Source organism: Anas acuta, chromosome 1 (assembly GCF_963932015.1).
Source record: "Anas acuta chromosome 1, bAnaAcu1.1, whole genome shotgun sequence".
NCBI lineage: Eukaryota > Metazoa > Chordata > Aves > Anseriformes > Anatidae > Anas > Anas acuta.
Window position 1 is genome coordinate 121830436 of NC_088979.1, and position 23507 is coordinate 121853942.

The following is a 23507-nucleotide window of genomic DNA, read 5'->3' on the forward strand; positions in this document are numbered from 1 at the left end:
GCGGGGGAAGGTGGCGCTCGCTCGAAGGGGGAGGGGCGAAGGCGGCGCGGAGCCAATCAGAAGGCGGAGGGGTCGAGGCTGGCGGCGCGTGCCGTCAGCAAGTTCGGGTGGCCGAAACAGGAACTGGGGGAGATGGGCAGCTCGGCCGGCCAATGAGAGAGCGGGGGAGGGCGGAAGCTCTTAAAGGGGAAGCAGCTGCCGGGAGGCCCCGCCCCGGCGGGTGGCCGTTACCTCAGGGCGGCCGTTACCGGCCCCACAGGGCCCTGAGGGGGGCTCCCAGCGCTTCCACAGCCGGCGGCCGGCAAAGTTTAAAATAAAATAAAAGTTTTATTTCCCCCTCCCCCCCATTTAAAACGTTGTGCTCACAGAACATCTATTTGACAGATAATAAAAAATAATTTTAAAAGTAATAAAATTAAAAAAATAAAAATTCAAATTTAAAATATAAAAAATTAAATGTTGTTTGTCATTAAACACTGGCCTCAGACACCCTTACCCTTCCCCACCACCCCTCTGCAATTAGCCTACAATTAGCACTCCTAATTAGCTGCCCCATCACTTACACATAAGGGGTAACATCCTTACCTTGCTTTTTTAAGGATTTTCCCTAAAAAGGCAGCCCTCGTCCAAACAAGGAAAAATGAGTTCACTTTTTGCTACCCCATGGTGCCCTGGAGTACTACAGGACTCTACAAAAGTACTCCCACAAAAATCGATGCTGGGGTCCATCTTCCTCAACGCTATCGTACTGTAAAAAGGGAGTAGGGTGAGGTAAAGTTTAGCGGTGTTTAGTAGGGATAATAATGAGGAATGACAGATGAGCCTTCCAGTACTGGGTGCCAGAGAAACAGATACCCCAATTTTCTATGTGAAGTTAATGAGTTGATTTATCACTTAATTGGATACTAGTGTTGTAATTGTACTTTGCATCACCTCAGGAACAAATGTGAAGTGCTAAAAAAGAGATCATAGCACACCACAAGGTGTTACAAGGGCCGTGTAAATACCTGAGTGTTGGATACTGGGGGGGAGTAACTGCAAGCCTTCAGCTAGTAGTAGAGGAGCCACCTAATTTGTAGAAGAGGGCAACGTGGACAATCACAGGTGCTCCCTGTACAGGAGTCACTGAGTTGTCTGAAACTTTACAGACTGGTTGGAGAGGTGACTGGGACAAGCACAGAGAAGGAAAGAAACATTGAAGAGATCAAAATAAGCCGAGGGGTTTGGAATGCTGGGGCAGTTTGAAGCCCAGCAAATCTTCCAGCTTCTGCAGCTGCCTTGTGATGCTGAAGCAGATGAGGGTTGCTCTCCAGACAGATCTCCAGCTGTGCCTTCCAGGCCCTCCAGTAGAGGTCAGGGAAGACAGCTGCTAGCAGCAGCTCAGGAATTCAGTCAAGTCTGCAGTCTGAGACAACTTTTGCATGGTATCCTAATGAATACAGACTCCAAGCACTGATAAAGCAATCTCCATAAGCAGATGCACTGTAACAGATTTGGGGTTACATTCCACCCCCCCGAAAAAGTGTACCACAACACATCACTCCATAAATGGCACTTCAAAGCACGAAAGGAGCTGAAAAAACAGCTTAAAAATGTCTGTAAGAGAAGATAGAACTAGAATAGTTATGAAGAGGTGAGTTTTACTTAAGTACCTTTCTAAAAAAGGTCAGCTTTGAAGAACACTCACCACATAGTACAATGAATTACTTTACATGTACAGACTTCTTTTTCCAAAGATTGTCTGTTGATAGCTAGCAATTAGTTTCAATACTTTAAAAATACTTAGCCTATAAAAAGCCTGAGTTTAACTCAAATAAGTTATAAATAATATGCAGTTAATAATTTAACTATAAAGCACTAGGCTCTTGACGCCTGGTCTGTTTGTTTCAAGGCCGCTCACTATTTCATGCAAAAGTAGTCCAGGACAGTTGTAATTCCTCTCCTTTCCTCCACCCAACAAGGCTGAGGATTTCTGAGAAAAGGCTCATGATTTCAGGGAAAACAAACAACTCCCACTTTCCTCAGTCATCAGACACACATGGCATTCATCACATAGCAGCCTAATTTACGGTTTATGTTAGAAATCTTCACAGTTAGTTTATGAAGCTGTGGAAGAATGTTCTAAATCTGATCTCAGAAGGACACAGCTGGGCTGCAAAAAACACACAACCAGTCAGAAGTGACATAACTCAAATAGTGCACGTTTATTCTGAACGGTATTTCTAAAGAGTTTGAGAAAAACAAAAACATGCTCCTGATGTACAACAAGGGCAATGATATAGATTAAAAATGGACCATCTTATTTGTAAAGAATTTGCTCCCCCTGCAACTTAAATTGTAACATTGAGAATGCATTTGTAAACTGCAAACAGCATACCTTGAACTAAATTGAAACTCAGGAGACCAGGGGTGGTCTCAGCCAAATTAATCAGGAAGCAGTCGCAGATTCAAAAGAAACATCCAAGTCAGCAAACACTTTACAAAACACAGACTTTGTGGATAGCAGCTGACCCTGGATTACAACATGGGGGAGAATATAACAATGGATGTTTGGGGGGGATCAAATTTTTACTAGACATCACAGGGCACCATCAAGAATTAACAAAATATCACATAAGTTTGTTTCAATTGTAACAGTATGTCATATTTAGTTGGCAGGTTTAACCATTAGCTGCATCATGTAAACTCAGCCAGTTTCTGTATACACAAAATAAATTCTCTCCCTTCCCCCTCCCAAAAATGAGGGATTATCTCTCCTGGATGATTCTTTTTCCCCTGTACCATGGTGTCCTCCAGTAGGAGTCTCTTTGTAGGTATCATCTTCATACTTCAATCCATGTACGACAAAACCGGTTGCAGAGGTTCAGGAATAACGCTTTTATACACACCTTATGCTCTATAGCTGCTAGTTGCATACCTTTTTCTTGCTACATCTTCATCCAGAACAGGAAATGCTGGTGGCTTTTTTTTTTCCCTCTCCACTTAAACTCCTAACTTAAAAAAAAAATGTATTTGTTCGTAAGCCGTTATAAGTCATCATTTTTGAGCTACAAGGAGGTCTCGTTGCAGCAGAAAATAAAGTAACTGAAGTTCTCTGCAGTAAGCTCACGCTTCACGCAGTTTCAGTGTCTCTGGAAAACAGCACTACGGCATTGTCCTCCTACAGCCACACAGCCGATACACTAACGCAACTGTTTGTCATTCAGAAGGACTGACCTTCACTCTCCTCCATGTACAGGGAACACAGCTTTCTAAGAGATGTAGATTAAACCTTGTTTTCAAGATTCAACAACCGTTTTCCAGGATTAATAGCCTGGGAAAAGGAGTCTTGGATGCGTGGTTACTCTTTCATCCACCTCTCCTACAATACATTTCATCAGAAGTTACAATGAGGCAGGTTTGCTGTGGAATAGGAGCTCTAAGAATTGTTTTCAGGGATACATTCATAGAATGATGGCAGCCCAAAGCAAAAAGAGACAGAAACAAAGGTTAATCCAAGTAAGTTCAGACATCAGACTCGTACTTTTAAACCTGAAGGAAAACTGTCTGTGAAACACACCGATTTGTGGAAGCCTACGACAACAGCAAATCCTAAGAGTTCATATCCCCACACCCATCTACCCAACCCAAACACTTACCACTTAGTTCTAGAAGAATGAAGAGCACTTTGCTTGGCACCAGAGGCAGCTATGGTCTGAGTTACAGCTGTGCTGCGCAAACATCCTCAAGTACAATACTATCTCTCTCCCTCCTGCCACATACTTCTCTTGATTTGGTCTACAGATGGCCAGGGAAACTATGCTGGCATATGACAAGCTAATTGTGCTTCAGTACATCCCCTTCTAGAAAGATGCTGGAACTGCCAACACCACCAGTGCAAGCAGGTCCTAAAAATAAGCTTTTGTCATCAGTAGGCTGCCTCTGGCCAAAGAAACTGGCATGCAGCTTCCTGGCCAGAGCCTGCTACCAAGTGTTGCAAACACAGGTGCCCAGGCCATGCAGAGGGGCTTCTGTTGTTAGACATTTGCCCATCACCAAGACTCAATTAGTGCAAACCCAGCAAAGAGAGTAGCTGTTTCCCAGCATAGGTCTGTCCAGATAAACGCCCCACACCTCTGGGAAAGGAGCAGTAATTCTGGAGCAGCTTGTACAGTCACCCCTCCGGCAGCACAGACCAGAGTGTGCGATGAGGGGTGCCATCCCTTCCCTTACGACAGCTCTCACCTCAAAACCCTTGGTTCCCAAGTCACCCTCAAACGACTGGACAGCACCTACTACCAAGATGTATGCTGCAGTGCGCACTACAGGTTGGAGGCTTTCGAAGTGGAGGAATTCAAGATGCAGGATCAAACTTAAACTCAAACAGGAAAGGAATGCAGTTCTGTATCTACTTGGGGAATGGGGCAGGTTGGTGTTGTCTCAGCTCAGTGCACATTCCCAGCTGCTTGGAGAAGAGTCCAAGCTCAAGTTGGTATTTGTATTGGCATACGTAAAACTGCTGCCAACAGTGCATAGAAAGGAGCACTGATGGTCACACAAAGAAAGCGTGGAAGGATGCAAAGCGGAGCTTAGCAGAGCTTACTGTAGCTTGGAGGTTACAGTACTAGGAAGAAGCCGTTCAGCTTATTTTTCTAAACCCGTAAAATGGTCTAGAATATGCTGCTTTCTCCAGTGCTCCATGAACACCCTCTGAAGAGAGGAGAACTGCATTATTACAGCTGAAGGGGAAAAGGGGAAAAGAATCTTCAAAGGGGCAAAACGTGCAGTTTTTAAACCACCTCCTCCCGAAGGAGCACAAACACAGCAAGCCAAGCCACTCCCAAGCAAATCCAGGAGACCCATGCAAAGCTATGTGATTAGGGTCAGATTCTTACTTATGTTCTCAACCCTGCTGCCTGGCTTCCTCAACCCTTGCCTCATCTCAGATTTCCTCATCTCAGATTTGTCACCACAGATTTAGTATCCGTAGCAGATTTACCTGGAGACGGGTGCTTGCCTTATGTGATCAAAGCAAGTTAAGATGGTCACAATCACTTTTCCCATTCCAACAACACAGGTAAAACTAACTTTCAATGAGCCCGACAGCGTTTCACCCATTTTTAGAACAAGGATCTTGCCTCAGGATTCTTTTTTCTCTTGCCAACACCAGCTATAGCTCTTACTCTGGCAGAAGTCTGCTGGGAATTTGATAAGTGAAGATAAGAAAAAACAAAGACCACTCTAAACCCTCCTCTTAGTCAGTTAAGAAATGTAGCACCAGCTTGGGTGAGGATTATTTAAAAAAAAAAAAAAAAAGCGCATTCAAAAAGATCAGCCCAGGCAGAGTAAAAAGGTATGGTAAAGTAGCCCGCCCTTCTCAGCAAAAGATGGAGGAAAAAGCCATACTCAAAAATATTGGGAAAAAACTAAAAATACTTTTTTTTGAGGTGGGGAGAATTAAGAGGAAGTGTGGGAAGTACTGAAGTAACATTCAAAGGCTGGGGGGACTAAAGTACCCTGTAGGTTATAAAAAACATGATCATGTAGGAATCAAAGGACGAGATATTGCTGTTCCTTCCCCCCCCCACCTCAGATTTACATTCTGCTTACTGAAAGAGATTAATTCTCTGAAGGAAGCTTGTCATCAGGATAACCTGCTCAAGCCCTCTGCACCTCAGACTAAAGAGATCTGCACACCTCTTCCCACCCCTAAAAATAAAAAGATCAAAAAAAAACCCCATGATCTGACAATCCTTGGAAGAAGCATTACATTTTGTTGGAGAGAGGTCAAGATAAAAAAAATTAAGGGGTGGAATAAAAAAAAATCAATAGGCCTCTCTTTCCTTATTTGGCGACAAGCAAGTGCAAGAAAGTGTTCGTTGGGGTTTTGTTCAGTTGTCGGTCTTTTGCACATCTGCGTTCTGGCCAAGACAAGGGGCTTTGAGGTTTTTCTGCAGCACGTGAGCATCTGCGGGCTCTATCCTCTTGTAGTAGTTTTTCTTCGTCTCAATGATCTCAAAGCCAAACTTCCTGTAGAAGTCAATTGCTGACTCATTGCTGATCTGGACATGCCTGGGATAGAAAGGAGGAGAGAAAGACAGGTATCAGAACTCTGTGGGTTAAAATTGCACATCCACACTGTGAACAAAGGATAAATATAAGCAAGGTAAGAAAATAAGCCATCTAGACAGAGGCAGGAATGATCGTGTAGTTCAGGACTCAAGATTTTGATCTTAATTTAATCCTGAGCTAACACAGCTCCTAGCTGACCTGTGGCAATCATTCTGAGAATTGGCAAATAAAACTCAAACCTCAATAAAACTATTTTAAAGAACACATATTAGAGAAACTCTGCAATACTGCTGCATAATTCCAACTTATCATTTCTAAATTAAGGAATTTTGTAGAAATACATAGAAAAAGTTTTGGAAATTATTTTTTTTTTGTTACACTTCCTTTAGAAACACTTCTTAGATGGCCCAAAACAGTTGTCTGAGTGATGATCCCTACACCCTGTAACACAAAACTAACTGGTGATTGCACTAACATGCCATTGGATATGATTTTAACTCTTTGCTCATTGCTAACCAAGCTTCTCCCCTCACAAAAAACTATGTCAGCACAAATCAGCCCTATGAACTTACAGATTCTTCCTCCCTTCCCTCCCCCACAGGTTTTACAGATCTTGCTCCAGTGTATTCCCAGAATTTGAAGGCCTCCAAAAAAAACAGCTACTAGTTCTTCCCTCTAAGCAACTAAGGCATTTATTTGCACAAGTTCTACCAAAAAAAAAAAAAAAAAAGCTTGGCTCAGCAAAAGGTATTCATCAAATACTCCCCAGATTCAGTGGACACTGCACAAGCTCATGAATCACTTTGTCATGACAACGTGCTGCATAACCATAGAACCAAAGCAACTTCAGAAGTAACAGCAGAGCAAAACAAAAAGATGTTAGTGTCAAGTCTAATAAACACCAAGTATCTAAAAGTGAATTCATAACAACAAACTTAACCAGCGATATCAAATTGGGTGCCTATACTGCAGAAGTATGTTCAAGTCTGTAGGGGCACAAGCAACAGAGAGCAGTAAAACCAACAGGCCAAAGAATTTTGTTGTGCCCAACTGTGGGAGCTATTTATCACCATCCCAGAATCCCACTCTATTAAACTGAAAGAAGGATTATGAAGGATTGTTTTTTTTCATTAATAACAGCAAACAGTTCCTCTGCTGTGCACACAGTAACATGCAAAAAAGAAAGCCTGTGCCAATTAGCTGGCATCTGAGAGAGAATTCATTACCACTTCCTCTGAGAAGAGGACAGAAATGTAAGCCAAAAGCAGCTTTAATCAAACTCCTCTTTGAAATACCTGCTCCTCTTACAGAGTGCACACAGAGCTACACTAGTAGAGGATTCGCACCTTCTTGGCAGAGTAGGACTCAGCTTGAGGAGAAAGTCACTCTATCTACAGTGGTATCAGTGTACAAAACACTCCTCACTGCACATCTTCAGTCCTGGCAAGAGCTCAGGGTGCAGTTCTGTGGCAGCCTAAGTGCATCTAAGCCACAGCTGCTATGGGACTACCCCCAGAAGTGCACAGTGCCTGTGCTGGTACAACCAGGCAGTGATGGGCAGGGAAAACATAGTTTAGAAAAGTGAACTGGTCAAAAATGCTTTGGGTCACTTGGTAATCACACAGATGCCAATGCACAGGAAGAAGAAGTGTGCAACCAGCAGTGAGGGGAAGCAGAACTCTGGCATCCATGGATTTCAGGCTCTATTTCCATTGGGATCTATTAAGATGGCAAAGCCCAGTTCCCTACCCTAGTACTCCACATGTTGGTATCATGCCAAGTGCTTATGTAGACACGTGGCTGATTTTTTTCAAAAACAAACCAACCAACCCCAGAACTAAAATGCCAAAAAACAGTTTTCCCCAGCTGGGTCAGGTCACTGACCAAGTTTACTGTGTTGCTGCACAACAGCTGACCTGTCACACCACAAGAAAGGGAATAAACAGTCAGGCTTGCAAGCACCTGTGCTGATGGTCTAACACACATCATCATAAAAGATAGCAAATGACTTAAAACTACATGCAAGACTTTTTTTTTTTTACTGTAGCGTTGTCCTCAAATGGAAAACTTACCACTTTTTTTTTTTCATGCAGTGTAATTCTGTTAAAGATCATCACTTTATAACTAAACTGCTTTCAAATTCAGCAAATGTAGAGAAGCTGTTGTAAAGCAAGCAAGCTCTTGGTTTTCTCTGCATCACACAGGCAGCTCAAAATACAACCCCCAGCTTTCTTGTTAGCATTTACAAGGAAGGATGTTTCATGACCCCCCTGAAATAGATGCTAAAAAGCTTCTGGATCTCCCTCCCTATGTTCCCAAGTACCCCTCAAGTCCTCTTGAATGTATGAGTGCAACTCATTTACTTACAGATAGATGTTGTCAAAAGTGCCATCTTTTTCACAGATGTTTAAGACATGATTCAACATTTTAGTTCCTGCCAAAAGGTAAAGAAATACTTAAAACCAGAAGCACACAATCAGTAAGAGCTTTCTTGAGCAGAGACAGGTTAACCATAGGTAGGCTAAAATGAAAGAGCATGCACTGATGACATCAGCACTATGCTCTAAAATCAGAAAATAAAATTTAATATGGAGACGTCATCTGTGAGCACCAGAATTTGAAAAAATATCATTTGTGAGAAATACATGTTGCAAAGCCATCACTGTGAATGATACTCTTATGATTATAAATGCACCAACTTTGAATAAATCAACTCTCTAAGTAGCTTATGATTTTTCTCCACTGCTGCACTCAGGAAGAGGTTACTAGAACTAGGAAAGGCAAGTAAAATGCAGTATACAAGTACTTCACCATCTTTCTGTATACAAAATTCCACTCAGTTTTATTCTTTATTTCTCTGAAGAAAAAACAGCCCATAAACACAAGTATGGAGCACCTTATCTAAATACAAGCTTCAAGGTCTCAAACTTGGATAAGATGTGGTCAAAACAATGTATAAACTAGTGAGAACACTGCTAAGTTTTTCTAGTAAAATTTAAAATATTTTTCTTGGTTGCAGGTTTTTAAAGCAAGTAGTTAATACCATAAGGTTCTGATTAACTTGGCCTGCAGATTTACAACATTGAGAAATAGTCATTGCTGTATAGACAGAACACAGGTACTACCCCTGATTAGCACAAGTCAGCAGTGGGAAAATTATACAAAAAGTTAGCAAAAAGCCTTCATTTAGAAGACTGAAGAAGTGACCCAATGAAGGACAGCTGTGTTTCTGGGCTTAGCAACACAAAAAGGTTGTTTATGTACTTGAAAGCGTTGAGAGGAAGGGAACACTGGTAGAAGGGCAGGACATGTCCTGTGAGGAGAGGCTGAGGACACCTGGGTTGTCCAGTGTGGAGGAAAGGAGGCCGAGAGGCCACCCCATGGCTCTCTGCAACTCCCTCAGGAGGGGAAGCAGAGGAGGTGCAGCCTCCGTTCGTCACTGATGATGGTATGCATGGGAAGGGCACAATGCTGTGCCAGGGGAGGGTCAGAATGGACATTAGGGAAAGTTTCTTTCCCCTGATGGTGGTCAAACACAGGGGCAGGCTTCCTGGAGAGGTGGTCGATGCCCCATGGATGTCAGTGTTCACGGCATTTGGACAATGCCGTCAATATGCTTTAACTTCTGGTTAGCCCAGAAGGGGTCAGGCAGTTGGACTAGATGATCTTTATAGGTCTCTTCCAACTGAACTACGATATTCTGTGTGAATTGTCAGAGGTATGCAGCCAGTATGCAAGTTATTTCATGGTATCTCTATGCTTCGATTTGCATATTTATAGAAGCTGTATGTTTCTATCACAGGATGATGTGATTAAAAGAATCTGAAGTACTGAATTAGGAAGTTCTACAAATAAAGTCAATTTCTGAAAGGCAAGAAAGCAAGAGTATGTTATACATCATTCTCTCCCCAATGTTCTTTCCAGAGAAATTACTTCTCTGAAAGTGCACAATCTTGGGCTATCTTGGTTAAAGTAGAAAAAAAACTCTAAAAGGGAATTTCAGTAGCTGCACAGAAACCTTGTTTCTTTAAGAACTCAAGACACAAAAGATCTCCTTACCTATTCCTAGCCTTCGGTAGGGTGCCAGGCATCCAAGTGTCATGATGTACAGTCTCTTCTGGTTCTGGGAGTGATCCACCCTACAGCACACTGCTCCCACTGCAATATCATTGAAGTAGGCTGCCAGGGAGAGAAACAAAGCGTTATCAGTCACAAGACTCAGACTGCACATGGAACTCCTTCATGTAAGCCCTGTATCTTCCTTCTTTCCCTGTTGCTAATTCCCCCACCCAGATAAAATCAGATCATGGCCAACACTGAGTGAAATTACCAGCGGTGCTCTGACACAGAGGCTGGTTTATTTCAGTTAAAACCAACTAGCAATGACTTCAGAAGGTAAGCTGACTGCAAACATCAAGTTTCCTGCTGTAACAGAAAACATGTCTATTCCCAGTGAAATGCAAGCTATTTAGGACACGAACCCTTTGAGGTTGGTACTGTAGCTTTTTAAGGCTCCCAAACAGTTATTTCTCATTATGTTAAACAACAAAATAGAAGGATCTGCAATTCAAAACTGTTAAGGACAGCAACAATGAGCATTTTTGCCACCACAGCCCACAATTACTGGCAAAGATGTTTGTACCTAATTTGGCTAGTTCGCCAACCTCCAGTACATCCTTGTAGAACTTGTCATTGTAGCTCACAGGAAAAATGACCTGGTTTAGCCTCTTCAGCTGCTTAATGTTGTGTGGCGTCACATCTCCCAGCTCGATCCGGCTACTGGAACAAACCAAAACATGCTTAACATCTGACACATTCCACCAAAAATGAGTTACTTCATGTTTAGGGAACTGTCCTGTCTAAGAATCAGCTCAATGCATATCTGAACTACACTGTTCATACAATCAACTCTTTTGTTGGTAGCTGATGTAACAAAAAAGTAGTGCTATACAGTCAGAAGTTTCTCAGGCCACACTTAACACTCACATACTATATAGTACATGTGTTTAATTAGGTTGGCAGACAGCAGAACATTCAGGAGGATACTTACCTCTGTAGGAACATTACAACAGAGAAATAAATCTTGGGAACGACAAGAAGCTAGGTAGGCACCAGGAAAATAGTCTTCACCCATGCTCCAAAGACAGCCTTAATTCTACCAACAATCAATATGAAGTTAATGCTTCGACAAGCTGGTATTACACATCTCTCTCTAAAATGCAGCAATACTGTGTGCAGCAGCAAACTCCTAATAAGCCTGCTAATATGTAAGAGTGCCACTTTCAGGGTGGCACACACATCAATTACAATCATCACCGAAGTCAACAGGAAGAATGACTGAGACAGACTTGAAATACCAGTACTGCAATGAATTATGCTGAGAAGAAACATTCCAAGCTTTTCCCTTTTATGAGGCTAACTTCCTGGTAAAAACACTGCATCATATCCAGAAGCATATGAACAACTTTTTTTCTGCAGTATTTCCCAAACCAATTTCTTTGGGGGCAAGTAGCTTTAGCAAGAACTACTAGAATGAAAAATAAAAGCTTTCTAAAATAGTCATCAGAAGATGCAGGCAGGAACAAAGCCAATGCCTACAGAGTTAGAAATATACACAATTCTAGGTTCGTCTGCAACCCCGGCTTTACCAAACACAGACAGATTGCTTTCTGCCCCAACACTGTTAAAGATGTTGTTTGCTACTTCTTAAAAATTTACATGTTTTCAAAAAAGGCAGTTTTATGAGATCCTTGTATGCCAGTCTTCAACGTTACTCCTAGTAATATGTAGCTGCTTTCCATCTCCAACACCTTTTGTGCCTAGTCAGCTTGTTTTTTTCAAATAGGCTGATGCCTAGGGCACAACAGCTCAGTTTAATTTACATAATACAGTAAAGCAAAGAAGAGATGATAACCAACAGCATTTTTTCCTACAGGAACTGTACCAACAATGCTGAGCATAATCTTTGTCTGCTTTATTAACTGACCTTTATTATGTGTCAAAAATCACCTTAAACAATTAGTACTCGAGATACCATATCGGTTTTAGTTGCCACTACCAATGATGGTGATAGATATCCAATGCTTTCTAGGCAGTTATGCAGGCTGCAGAGCAATTAACAGAAAAAAACCTACAGGAACAGAGAGTTTAACGGTTACTTCAACAAGCCTAGCTTGCCCTCACACCCACCTCTCCCCTTTTCTTTTACAGGGAGAACCACAGCCTCCCGTTCTGCAAAGCTATTTCAGCCTCATGCACCAAGGACCGCCACTGCCCACTCTGACACAGATCTCACTACCTAGTGAGCCCTGCAAGAGAGGAACAATTGATAAGCAAGGCTTCCCTTTTGGAGAACCACCTGGCCATAACTAATGGATTATCGATGAGTGTGCAATTCTCCACCAGACTAGTACGTTCCAGTTATCCTAACTACAAAGAACTAATGATGGTACTCGCATATTGAACCTTGCTGCATACAAAGTCTAATCTTTCATCACATTTATCAAACAGATCAAAAATCTTCTGTGTCAAACATTTTGCGGCAGTGTGGGTCCCTACAGATTGTTCCAGGCAGCTCCTCATCTTCCCCACATCACAATGAACAGGTGATTTTCTTTCACCCCCTCAATGCAAGGGAGATTTCTTAAGCATGAATGATTGTAGTTTGCTCCTGAGCTCTGTCCTGTTGCACAGAAATCTCTCGAAAGACCTCTCATCAGAAATGGACAGTATGTTCTCCAACAGTGATCTCAGGACTGACAGAAGAAACTAGTGTCCATAATCTTACACTTTACCTATGCCAACATCCCCAGGCGTACTAAAAGCAGCAGCAGGATATATCACTGAAGTTTCTATCTACAAGCCAATACGCTTTGCTCAAATAGTAAGCAGTATCCATCTTCCATGGCTCCTACTGCCACCAGCCCTTTGTTTTACAGCTTCTTCCACCTTCTAGATTATTTTGCTCTCAATAGTAAGATTCCCTTCTTCATGTTTCACCACTTGCGCAAGCCCTTCTGAGAATTATATTCCAACATGAAGTGCTGAGCTTGTAAGGGATGATCTCCTCACAGCACGGAAGTACTGCATGGTAAACAAGCGTGCTATCAAATGATAGCAAAGTTATTAGACAGTGAGGTAATTAACACTTGTTTTTACGCCCAGCTTGGCACAGCTGTTCAGCCTAGCATGGCAGGGCTTCTTCAGGCATGCACAAAGCAACTTGCATTCTTGCCTCATCCCAGCCAGCACTGCTGCCACCCTTCCTCACAAAGGGCAGGAATTAAACCATAACATGTGAGGTTCCCGCATGTATTAGTGTCCACGAGTGCTGTGCTCAAGAAAAACACCTCAATAATCTCATACCAGGTGCAAAGAGAAGGCCTCTTTTGCTGCAGTCTGCATCAGAGTGGAAACCAAAGGGAGCAGGTCCCACCTGCCCAGTTAGATCAGACTAGCTGCAGAGTAGATGGTCAGTAAGAAAAAAGAAAAACCTCATTTACACTCAATCCCTTGAAAGCTTAGACTATTTGTCCAAAAGATTGACTAATACATTAAAAATGAAAAGGTATCACCATGGTTAACCAGCAGATCCCAGGTTCAGTAGATCACTAACTAGCCTGAGTTTTTACAATGAATTAATGGTGAAGTTATTGCAGAGCAACTCCCACTTTGCACATCGGCAAGTCTCCAACTACTAGCAGGTAGCTTGTGCTTGCTGATAACACTTTCAAGTTAGTCATTAATGAAGCAAGAAATCAAGCATTAGAAGACAGTGGGCCAGGCACTGTGAAATATTTCTGATGAAATCACAGAAGATATCTTATCAAGGGCAGTTAGGATTGAGATGGCTAAGAAAGACATGGTCTTCCCCAAGAAGGTTCCATACAGGAAAAAACAAGTAATGGCAGAAGGAGAGTTTGAGGCTGCTCATAGCAGCTGAACCAAGACATAACCTCTCAAGTGGTCAGGCCAGAGAAACAGTTCCAGCAGCAGGTGGCTGAAACGTGCTGCTGAGCGATTTCCTGTAGCCCCTGGGCTCCTCACCCCTGTCACCTATTGCCACATTCGTTGCTTGCCTCCTGCCAACCTCCTCTGCTCTGTCACTAGCTGCTTCCTCCTGGCTTGAGAATTGCAGCAGGGCCAGCAAGTTATCCTGGAGGATAATACAAAAGAAGTTTGAGAACCACCACAGGAAGCGTAAACCGGTATGCTAAGTAGATCTGTTTAAATATTATGTACTCAAACCATAAATTATGTTAATGTATAGCACTGGCTGATTAAATCAACACCACATCTATTACACACCTTTAATAAGTAAACTAAATGAGCCAATGGAAAGGAAGACCCACATCATGAGAGTTCACTTTGCTGGAGGACAGCACAGCCAAAGTGCCACTAGGGCCTCAAGTAAAAACAAGGGAAAGCTTTCCCTGCTGCTGAATGAAAGCAGCGCTTTTGCTGTCCCCAAGCCACTCATTTCCACCCTCTTATTGGCACAAAGGTTTGTGCAACAATGTGGTGAACCAACCCCAATTAAAACTAACTTAGCCAAAAAAAGAAAAGTTTAGTTTTAACCCACATCAGTCCCCCGATTGGGTTCACCACACAAAGTCTGCTGCCAACACAGAGGAAAAAAATCTGCCAGAGGCAGAACTACTTCTTGAGCAGAAGCGCTAGCTTACCCCAGTTTAAACTGCTTCTGGAAGAGCTGTGCAAGAGGAGCACAGGGATAATTCAGTGAGTAGGTGATTTTGTGCTCTACCTTATCACATGTGGAACAGTGTGCACTTTGTTACAGGTACTTTGTCTCAGATCTTTTGAGGCTGGGGTTGTTTTAAGGCCCTAGTTTCAAAGTACACCACTTGGCCACTCCTTTCTTTCCACTAGAGTAATTGCAGTAGCTTTTCTATTGCCTTTTTTTTTTTTTTAAGAAAGCTAGTTACAAGTAGACCAGTTTTCTCAAGTTACTTTCAGTCAAACCAGTAACAAATTTCCTGTATCAGTTAGTTTGATTAGGCCTGTTCTGTGTATTCCAGCTTGGCACAGGACATACCACAAACATCTATCCTTTACTGTTGCAAGGAAAACAAATTTACATCATGAGCGAACCTGAAGCACTCAGAAGGGATCTGTCCTTCCTTAAGGAGTTATTTTATTCTATTATTCCAGTAACATTCTTAAGAAGATACAGACTTATTACTGTCATCCTGTATCTCAGGTAACACCCCATATGCAGGAAACAGCAGTCAATTGTATCCATCTTAGGTGTCACAGCTTCTGGAGCACTGCAGGCCCAACACCCCATGCAATTAATTTTAACATTGAGGAAGAAGGGACTCGTGGCTCATCACATCAGGCCTCATTACACACGGTGCTCATCTAGGAAAGCGTAGGAGTTCCAGCCCCTGGAGCATCTTAAACATCATCCATTGCAAGGCTACTCCCAAGCCATCACCATCCTCAAAGTTTTTCTTCTGATTCCCACCCTGAATGTATTCAAGCCCTACCCATCTGCTCTTCTGCACTGCTCATTTGCTTCAGCAGTTAATGTGTGGCAACACACCCCACAGCCTGGCTTCTCAGACACCTACCGTGCTCTCTTTCAACTTTCCTGATCTTGACCTAAAGGCAAGATCCCAGCCTCCTTCTTTATTGCCCTATTGTCATCCTAGCTCTTCTCTGCACCCCTTCAGATTAATTTTCCTTAAACACAGTTGACCAAAACTGCTCACAGCACTCTAAATGCAAACTAGCACCTTGTACAACCCCAGTAGCTTCTCCCCATCCCCACTGAAAGTATTTTCCTGATGTGTCCTGGGACTACACTTGCATTTCTCCCAGCTGCAACATACTGCAGCTCAATTGCTGAGAAGGCACACGCCCAGACTTTGCCTGTGAGGTGAGCTGGTTTCTGGTGCACAGCAACGTCAGAGCAGAGCGAAGCGTGATTCACAAAGTCCTGATGGATGTGGGAATTGAGAGAGGTGACACGGAGTAGTTACTGAAACTGGCTGCACGCCCAGAGCATGAGCACCAACACTCCTGCTCTCACATGCGCTGCCCTAAGATCCTTCAAGCACTTGCCAGAAAAAAAAAAAACACACACCTTTTGCAGGACCAAATGCAATCCAATTAATTATACTGCAGCTGCATGCCTGTCTGCAGCTACAATTTGCACAGAGGCTGCCTTTCCAGTAGTGGCTTAAATTCAGACTGGAAGTAACACAGGTTAAGCAAGATATTAGCATTTCTGCCTCCTGCTCTATAGTAACGCAGAACTGCTACAGAGGAGGAGAGCTCATAGTAGCCAATTTCCAGAGTCACAGTTTGTGAGGAGAAATTAATTCAGTCACAGGGAACAGCATTGGACACCAGTTCAGAGCAGGCATCAGGGAGAAGAGGGAGAAATGCTGAGTTTCCTCATGCTGTGCGAATCTCAGTCCCATTCAGCTTTAAATAGTGCAAGTCCCTCCCCAGAGGGATGTGCTTGACTGAAACAGATCTCTGTGTAACTGATAGCTGGGCTCAGGCTTATTTAAAGCATCTGGCACTCTAAATTTAGCAGAACCCTATCTGCAACTCACAAAACTCACTGAGGTACAGGGGAAGAGGCAGGAGAGGGAGCAGGGGAAGAAGAGTACCCGAACAAATTAGAGGACTTCAGAGAAGGCTTGTCACCCACTAAGCAGCCAACTAGCTTTATTGCTTCTATTTTGGCTTCCAAGTCAAAGCAGGAGTCTAGACAGGATAATCCACTCCCATAAAATAAAACCAAACCAGAGCTATGAAAGCTATAGACCTGAAGGGTGTGGCTTTGCTCAGATTCAGCTCCAAAGCCAAAGGAGCCTCTCTAGATTAAAAAAAAAAAAGCAACAAAAACCCAACCAGATGAGCTGTCTTGCTAGGCGCACAAGTTAGTCTAGTTCTTGTGGGCAGACCAGTATGTTTTCAATTATCCAGAAGATCTGCGGGCTGTAAATCTGCTCTACTTCACTTGTCAGAAAACCAGAAGGATAAGTAGAAGCTGAACATGCAAGAACTCTTACCGATTTGCTCCTGAGCCCCCGGTCTTCTTTAGCCCCACTTACTACTGAGACCACGTATTCACACAACACCTGATACCCTGCTGGAAGCTACCCCCAGCTGGGTGCTGGGTGGTAAAGAGGGACAGCAACAGACATGAAGCTACGTAGTTTTAGAACCAGAATTAACAGAAGACTTTGCCCATATTGCAATTCAAATGTGTCTAGATGCAAACAGATTTCACCAACGTGATGCAATTCCACAAGACACACTCCAGACCACCCTGTCCCCTCTCCTTTATTACAGAAAATACATGGTGCATTTCACTCAATTTTTCTTCATTATATTTGGACAATTTTCTCTGCCTCAACCTAGAGAATTTGAGGATCACACAAAGCACTGGATGATCTTCCCATGCAAAAACCAAAGTTATGCCAAAATAGCCCCACAATTTTCCCACCTCAATTCTTTTATTTGATGTACTGAAGCTCCAATCTCCATTTTGAGCTCCCCATCCCCAAAAAAGGCAAAGAATAAACCTTAGAGTGGCAATACAATCACAGAGTCTCAGCTGTCTGATTATGCAAGAGCAAGGGGGAGACAATAAGGTCATTTCAACAAGTGTCAAAAATAAACTTTCCCAAGAAAATGAAAAGCTTTCCCGTTCTGCAGCTGGACACAAAGAACAGGAATAGCCACACACAGCAGGCAGAACTTCCAAACCCCAAAATAATAGCAATAATTAATACCTGGTCTAGAACAGAGAAGCAGCCATGCGCACATCACTTGGTAGCCCACACCACTTTGCTTCTTCAAAGCACCTCACGAGGTAAAAGCTCATTGTGTTACCTGACCCAGGTGCATCAAAGCAAGGCAAAAGAGGAAACAACTCACCTGTGATCACCCAGCAGATGAAGAACTGCCAGAAATCCTAACTCTCCATTGCTGGTCTAACCACACTCCTCATTACTCAGGTAAGCTCACAGCCACGTTCGCATTTTGAACCAGGATTCTGGTCAAAGCAGGAATCCTTCACCAGTTTGGAATGACTTAAAATTAGTTTTGCAGCTCCGCTACCGATATCCTGGGACTGCTTACAAATTACAGCCCCTTTCCATACCATCAATACCCCTGGCTATGAAGTTATAATCTTTGCCCCCTAGGAAATCACCAACCTCCACTAATGAACATTCATGAAGTACTTAATGATCCTCAGGTGAGAACAGAGGTTTACCTGCAGATTCAAAACAGGAGTGATGCTGGGTTCACAAAGTGCCTGATTTACATACCTCTGAATACCTCAGAGAGGCTTCTTGTACTTCTATTAGGTAACAAACTTCTCCACAGAGAACTAGCAGACAAACTATTTCTGTAAGTTGCCAAAACACCTTTCCTCACAAAGCACTCAATTAGTAAAGAAAACACAGCAACTCATTGTGGGTCTCCTGCCCATACTTCGGATTTTTATCACAGATATTATTTCAGGTGTTCAAATCACATATTACAGAAGCATACTATGAAAAACTAACAGAATGTGCTATCAGTTTTATGTGCTTAACTTCAATATTTCTAAAGGCAACAGTCATTGTAAGCCCCTAACTTATGAAGCACAAAAGGATGTTTTTTTCTCTCATTTTCCTAATTTTCAAGAAGAATAAAATAGTCTCAAACAAAGAGTTTGTGCTTAAGAGCCACTTATTAAAAACAAACAAAACCTCCTTTAACTGCAAATTTTAATCTAATTTGTGATCCTTACTGGCAAGAAATAAGCACCAAGTAGAGAAAAGTGCCCCAAGCCTTGTACTCAGGAGAGCACGTAATACAATGGTGAGATGGGGGAAATGGGAAAACTTTTCAGGGGTTTAGATTCAAGTCTGCTAGGGCCAAAAATCAAACGGAGCTTGGGAAAGAAAGGGGAGAGGGAGAAGGAAGGTCACATGAGCTGAGGAAGCATTTCATACATCAAGATCTTACCGTGTTGCATGGCATTTTCAACCCAGCCAAAGAATAACTCTGCCCCCAGGAAAATTCAAATATCTTAATTTTAGTCTCCTAATGAGATTGTTGTGGAAGCGGGTTTGGTTCTATTTTCTACAAAGCCTCATTTCCTCCCCTTAATGAATTAATTCAATATGCTTTCTTCGATACAAATACAGTTACCCCATTTCAATGCTGTGCTTCTCCGCTCTCAGGTCTTCGAGTCCGTGAGACTCCAGATAACCAGCAAGTCTTCTACGCATTGACTGCTCCTCTCTTTTCTCTTCCCCTCCGTCGCCACCTCCAATCTCCCTCCTGGCAAACTTTTGCTCCTCTGAAGCTCCCAGGAAGAACACATGGGTCACTTCTTCCCTTCACCTCTTTCAGCAGGAAGAGGAAAGTAACCCTGACATCGCCTGCCCCACTTAAAGCAGAAGGGATGCAAGGGACCACTGCACTTCTTTTATTGATTCCCAAATACAGAGATCTGACTTCTATCCTTCCCTCCTCCTCTTCTGGGAAAAAAATATCTAGTGCCTTCTCAGATTATTGGTCTGAACACTTCTAGTATTTGCCAAATGGGCAGGATTTTTAAGTTCTGAATCATTTCCACTTGTATAAAAGTATTTATCTGGCTCAACCATCACCCATTATTCCCCATTTTAGTGGAAAAGGAGGATGCATCATTTCTTTTGTCTTCAGGAGATGGCAGCAGAGCCTGTGGCATTTGGTGACTAACTAAAGATACATTTTTCACAGGAGAATTGCCCAAACCAACATGTCCCAAACTAGCAAGCCCATACATATATGTAAAAGGAACTGAATGGTCAAACTCCACTCAAGAGCAACGATTCGGTTGAAGGATGCTTTCACAAAAAGAGTACAACCCCAACTCTCTTCCTCTCCTGCCAAAGCTTCCTACTTCACAGAGCACCTTAACCTGGTTAAGAAATTAAACTCAAAGTGGTAAAAGTCAGAAGTTTGGTTAAAGAATTTGTAGTAAACTGCACTGAATTCCAATAAGCTGATTTAGAAGAAATTAAGCCGATTGTAAGCATGCTCTAGGCAAGGTCTACATTTACTAACCAAGAAATCAAGTGCAGAAAATACAGCTCACGCTTGGACGTTTCTAGGTTCAGAAAAATCCCGAAACCAAACACTGATTTTCAGGCTCAATTACCTTTTTTGTCCTGCCTCCAGTACACGTGACAATTCAGCAGTTTTCTCATAAACTTGGAACTTCCTCCCATATACGTTAAGCTTAGCGCTGTGCCTTGCAAATGGAAACAAATCAACAGTTCTGCACGAACTCTGTAATGCTAACTTGGGGGGGGGGGGGGGGGGGGAATTCCCTGTTCTTGTGAGAAACACGTACAGCTGCAGGGCCTTGAAGGGTTTGCCGCTTGAATCCATGCAAAACAAGCCGAGATATCAGAGCTTACCCCAACTATTCACTGTGTTTATATATAATATTGATATTTTTCTGTTATAACCAGCGTTCCCCAGCTGTGGTGCCACTTGCACAAAGCCAGCTAAAGGAGTGTGAACCTACAAAACCTCTCAGTTACACAGCTCCCTGGTGCAGCAGCTGCTGTCTGGGTACATCTAGTCATGCTCCGCACCCCTCGGGTATCCTGGAGGGCATCCTCACGGGCTTCCTCTGAACTGACACGAGTCAGGACAATAAAGGCATCAAAAGGCCCCAGACAGCAATCAGCTCAAGAATCAGCGCAAGATTTTCTGTTTTCTTTCCTTAAAAGCAATAGCATAACAACTGTAACAAAACTACAAAACTATTGAGCAACAACTGAATCGGCCCCGCAAAACCAATAAAGCACAGGGAGTATTATTTACATCTGCTCCACAAAAAGAGCCAAATTACTACAGGCAGTAAAACTTGAGTCCTTACTATTGCTATTTTTCCTCATGCAAATACAGTTCTAAAATAGATTCTCAAATTCCAGAACTAACAATAACAACATTTATGAATAAATGACAAAGATGAAATGGACCTCTAGAGATTCATCAAGTTCACTAACAGAACAGTGAATTATCTCAGTTTTCCAAATCATGTCTGAGAAAAAATGGGAAACAGAAGTCTCCTCCTAAATCATTAAAAGATGAGAGAAGCACAAACATAATACCAAGTAACACAAACCCAGGTGGGATATAATAGCAATTATCAAGCTCAGAAGCTGGTATTTAGCCCGTCAATTAAGAAAAAATCTTAAGCAGCTGAGAAACCTTTAAATGAAACAAAACTTTTCCTGAACTCAGAGGTCCTCTGGAAAAGAGGTCACCTAATCTCACGTACCTGGATGACAGAAACATCACAACCTGCTGTGTTATTACCAGTGTTATGTTGGATTTGGGAAACAGAGGGCTGCAAGCAACACACGCTGACTACACAGTCTCTTTTAGATCTGAAATTTCAAAAATATCTGTGAACTTGCTAGTTGCTTTCTTAATTCTTTCTCTGCCAAAGTAGACTGTTCATAATTACAGCTGATATTATGGGTCTTTGTGCTCCCAAAATTATCGCTGGGCTTTGTGGTGTGTGTTACTATGCAACATATGCACTCCCTGAGAAAATGCACTCAGATGGAGTTAGTTTGTTCAGAAGAACTGGTCCACAATTTTGGATTAAATGCTGAAGACAGATTGGATCTCTTCAAACAACACATTAGTTTCTATAAGCTGGAAGCTTTATCTGAAGCTTTAGATCTATTTTGGGATCTATCTTCTGAGAGCACTTGCTTTTTAGAGATCTCCTCTGATCTTTGTAGCTTGACAAACAATTTGCTTTTGTTCCAGAGTATCCCTATGTAACTTAATGTGTTCCTTCTGCAGTGCTCATCGAGCCCTTTCATCGTAGTGAAACTCAGTTATTTTTCAGTTTGAGTTCTGTCATCCCATTTGCCTCAATCTGAATTTTTAGACAACACCTGGATTCAATATTAAGATTTTATCCCACACAAGAACTGGATGCACAGTGCTAACAATGCTCTGACAGGACAGGAACGTGCTCTGCTCTTCAAAGACATGAAGGAATACCAGAAAAGCAGAAATATGCAAGCAGAGAACCTTATGGGATTCATTCTCAAGCCACACTAGTGATAAAGCTGCCTTTAAGCGAGAACAAAAACTTAATCAAAGCTCTGGGAGCAGAAGGGGGCTGTGGGCTCTTTACTTCCATAGCTTTTCATATTTTAAAAAGTAAGTTTAAAAGAAGTTCCTGTAAGAAGTCCTGAGCAGCACAAGCAAGGCCGGGCTCCAGCCCCTAGTGGAGCACGGCAGCAGAGCAGGCAACTCGGGCTGCGACCTGCCAGGAGACCTCAGCGGCTGCCGCCTGGCCAGGGCGGCTCAGCCACTCCGTTTAGCTGATGGAGGGTGGAATGAAAACACATCTCTCGTGTCAGGAGCACTGCTGAGCAAGGATCACAGCCCCACCACTGTTTTCACCGAGCAGCGCTGCTGCACTCCTCATGAAGCCCATCACTCCAGCTATGAGAGGGCCCTTTTTAAATCTAGGGCACTCAGGTGACTACAAAATTGCCCGGGACCCTAAACACAGCTATCTAAGAGGGTTGGCTCATTACTTTTTCACCGCAGCCATCGCTAAGCCTTTCTACTGATACTCACCAGCCACTCACGACGCTGGAAGCTGCTTATGGGCTGTAAGAAAACGGCCAAGCCCCTGCCATCAAGCAGCTTCGCTGCACGACCTCCCCGCTGCGGCTAATAAAATAACCCCCTCCCCATCCCTCAGCAAAACCTTAAGCACCTCAGCGCCCATTCACCCTGCCGCAAGCCGCCAGAGGGGAACACTAACCCCCAGCCTTGCATAACGCGGGCTTTAAGAAGCAGACGGGGGAAACCCTCTCCTCACACGGCTGGGGGCAGGACAACGGCCCCACAGGGCGGCCGGGCGAGCCCTGCGCAAGGTCACTGGGCAGGGAGAAGCCGGGCGAGGCCCGCGGCTACCCGCAGCCAGCGGCGAGCGGGGCAGGGCCGCGGCGCTGAAGGGCTCCGGGAGCCAACGGGTGGGAGCCGTTAGGGAGCCGTTAACGGCCGCAGCGTGAGGGGGAGGGGGCCTCGCACTCACCCCTTCATGGCGCGGCCGGGCCTGGCCGTTACCCGCCGTCCGCGCTGGCTGCGTGCAGGGCCCGGCGGCGCGGCTCGGGCCTCGCCTTCCCCCTCCTCGTCCTCTTCGTCCCGGGCTCGTCCTGGACCCGCCGCCTCCTTCTTCTCTTCCTTCTCCTGCTGCCCGTCGCCCCCCCGCCCCGCGGCCGCTCCACATGGGCCGCTGCCGCCGCCCGCCCCCCGGCGCCCCCTCACCTCCGGCCGTTAGCGCGGCGCGTGCGCGGCGGGGGCGGGGCCTCCGCGCGCCGCCCGCGCTGATTGGCGGAGGAGGGCGAGAAGGGGGGGGGGGAAGGAGAGGAGCGCGCTTGGCG

General features: G+C 43.8%; 1 protein-coding gene across 5 annotated transcripts; it reads right to left on the reverse strand.

Annotated features, from left to right (window-relative positions):
• Nucleotides 1-2180: 2180 nt before the first annotated feature.
• On the reverse strand, nt 2181-23417 carry NAA50 (N-alpha-acetyltransferase 50, NatE catalytic subunit). Of its 5 annotated transcripts, none has more exons than XM_068698685.1 (5): nt 23159-23417; nt 10694-10827; nt 10111-10230; nt 8419-8485; nt 2181-6051 (listed from the first exon to the last, which is right to left on the reverse strand). In XM_068698685.1, exons 1-5 carry the CDS (start codon nt 23164-23166, stop codon nt 5871-5873), a joined length of 510 nt encoding a protein of 169 aa, XP_068554786.1. In that variant the 5' UTR covers nt 23167-23417; the 3' UTR covers nt 2181-5870. The 5 variants fall into 5 exon arrangements, with proteins under 5 accessions (XP_068554786.1, XP_068554775.1, XP_068554770.1 ...); XM_068698674.1 differs by having other exon boundaries at nt 10694-10830; nt 23159-23415; XM_068698669.1 differs by lacking the exon at nt 23159-23417 and adding an exon at nt 20234-20481.
• Between the last annotated feature and the right edge of the window lie 90 nt (nt 23418-23507).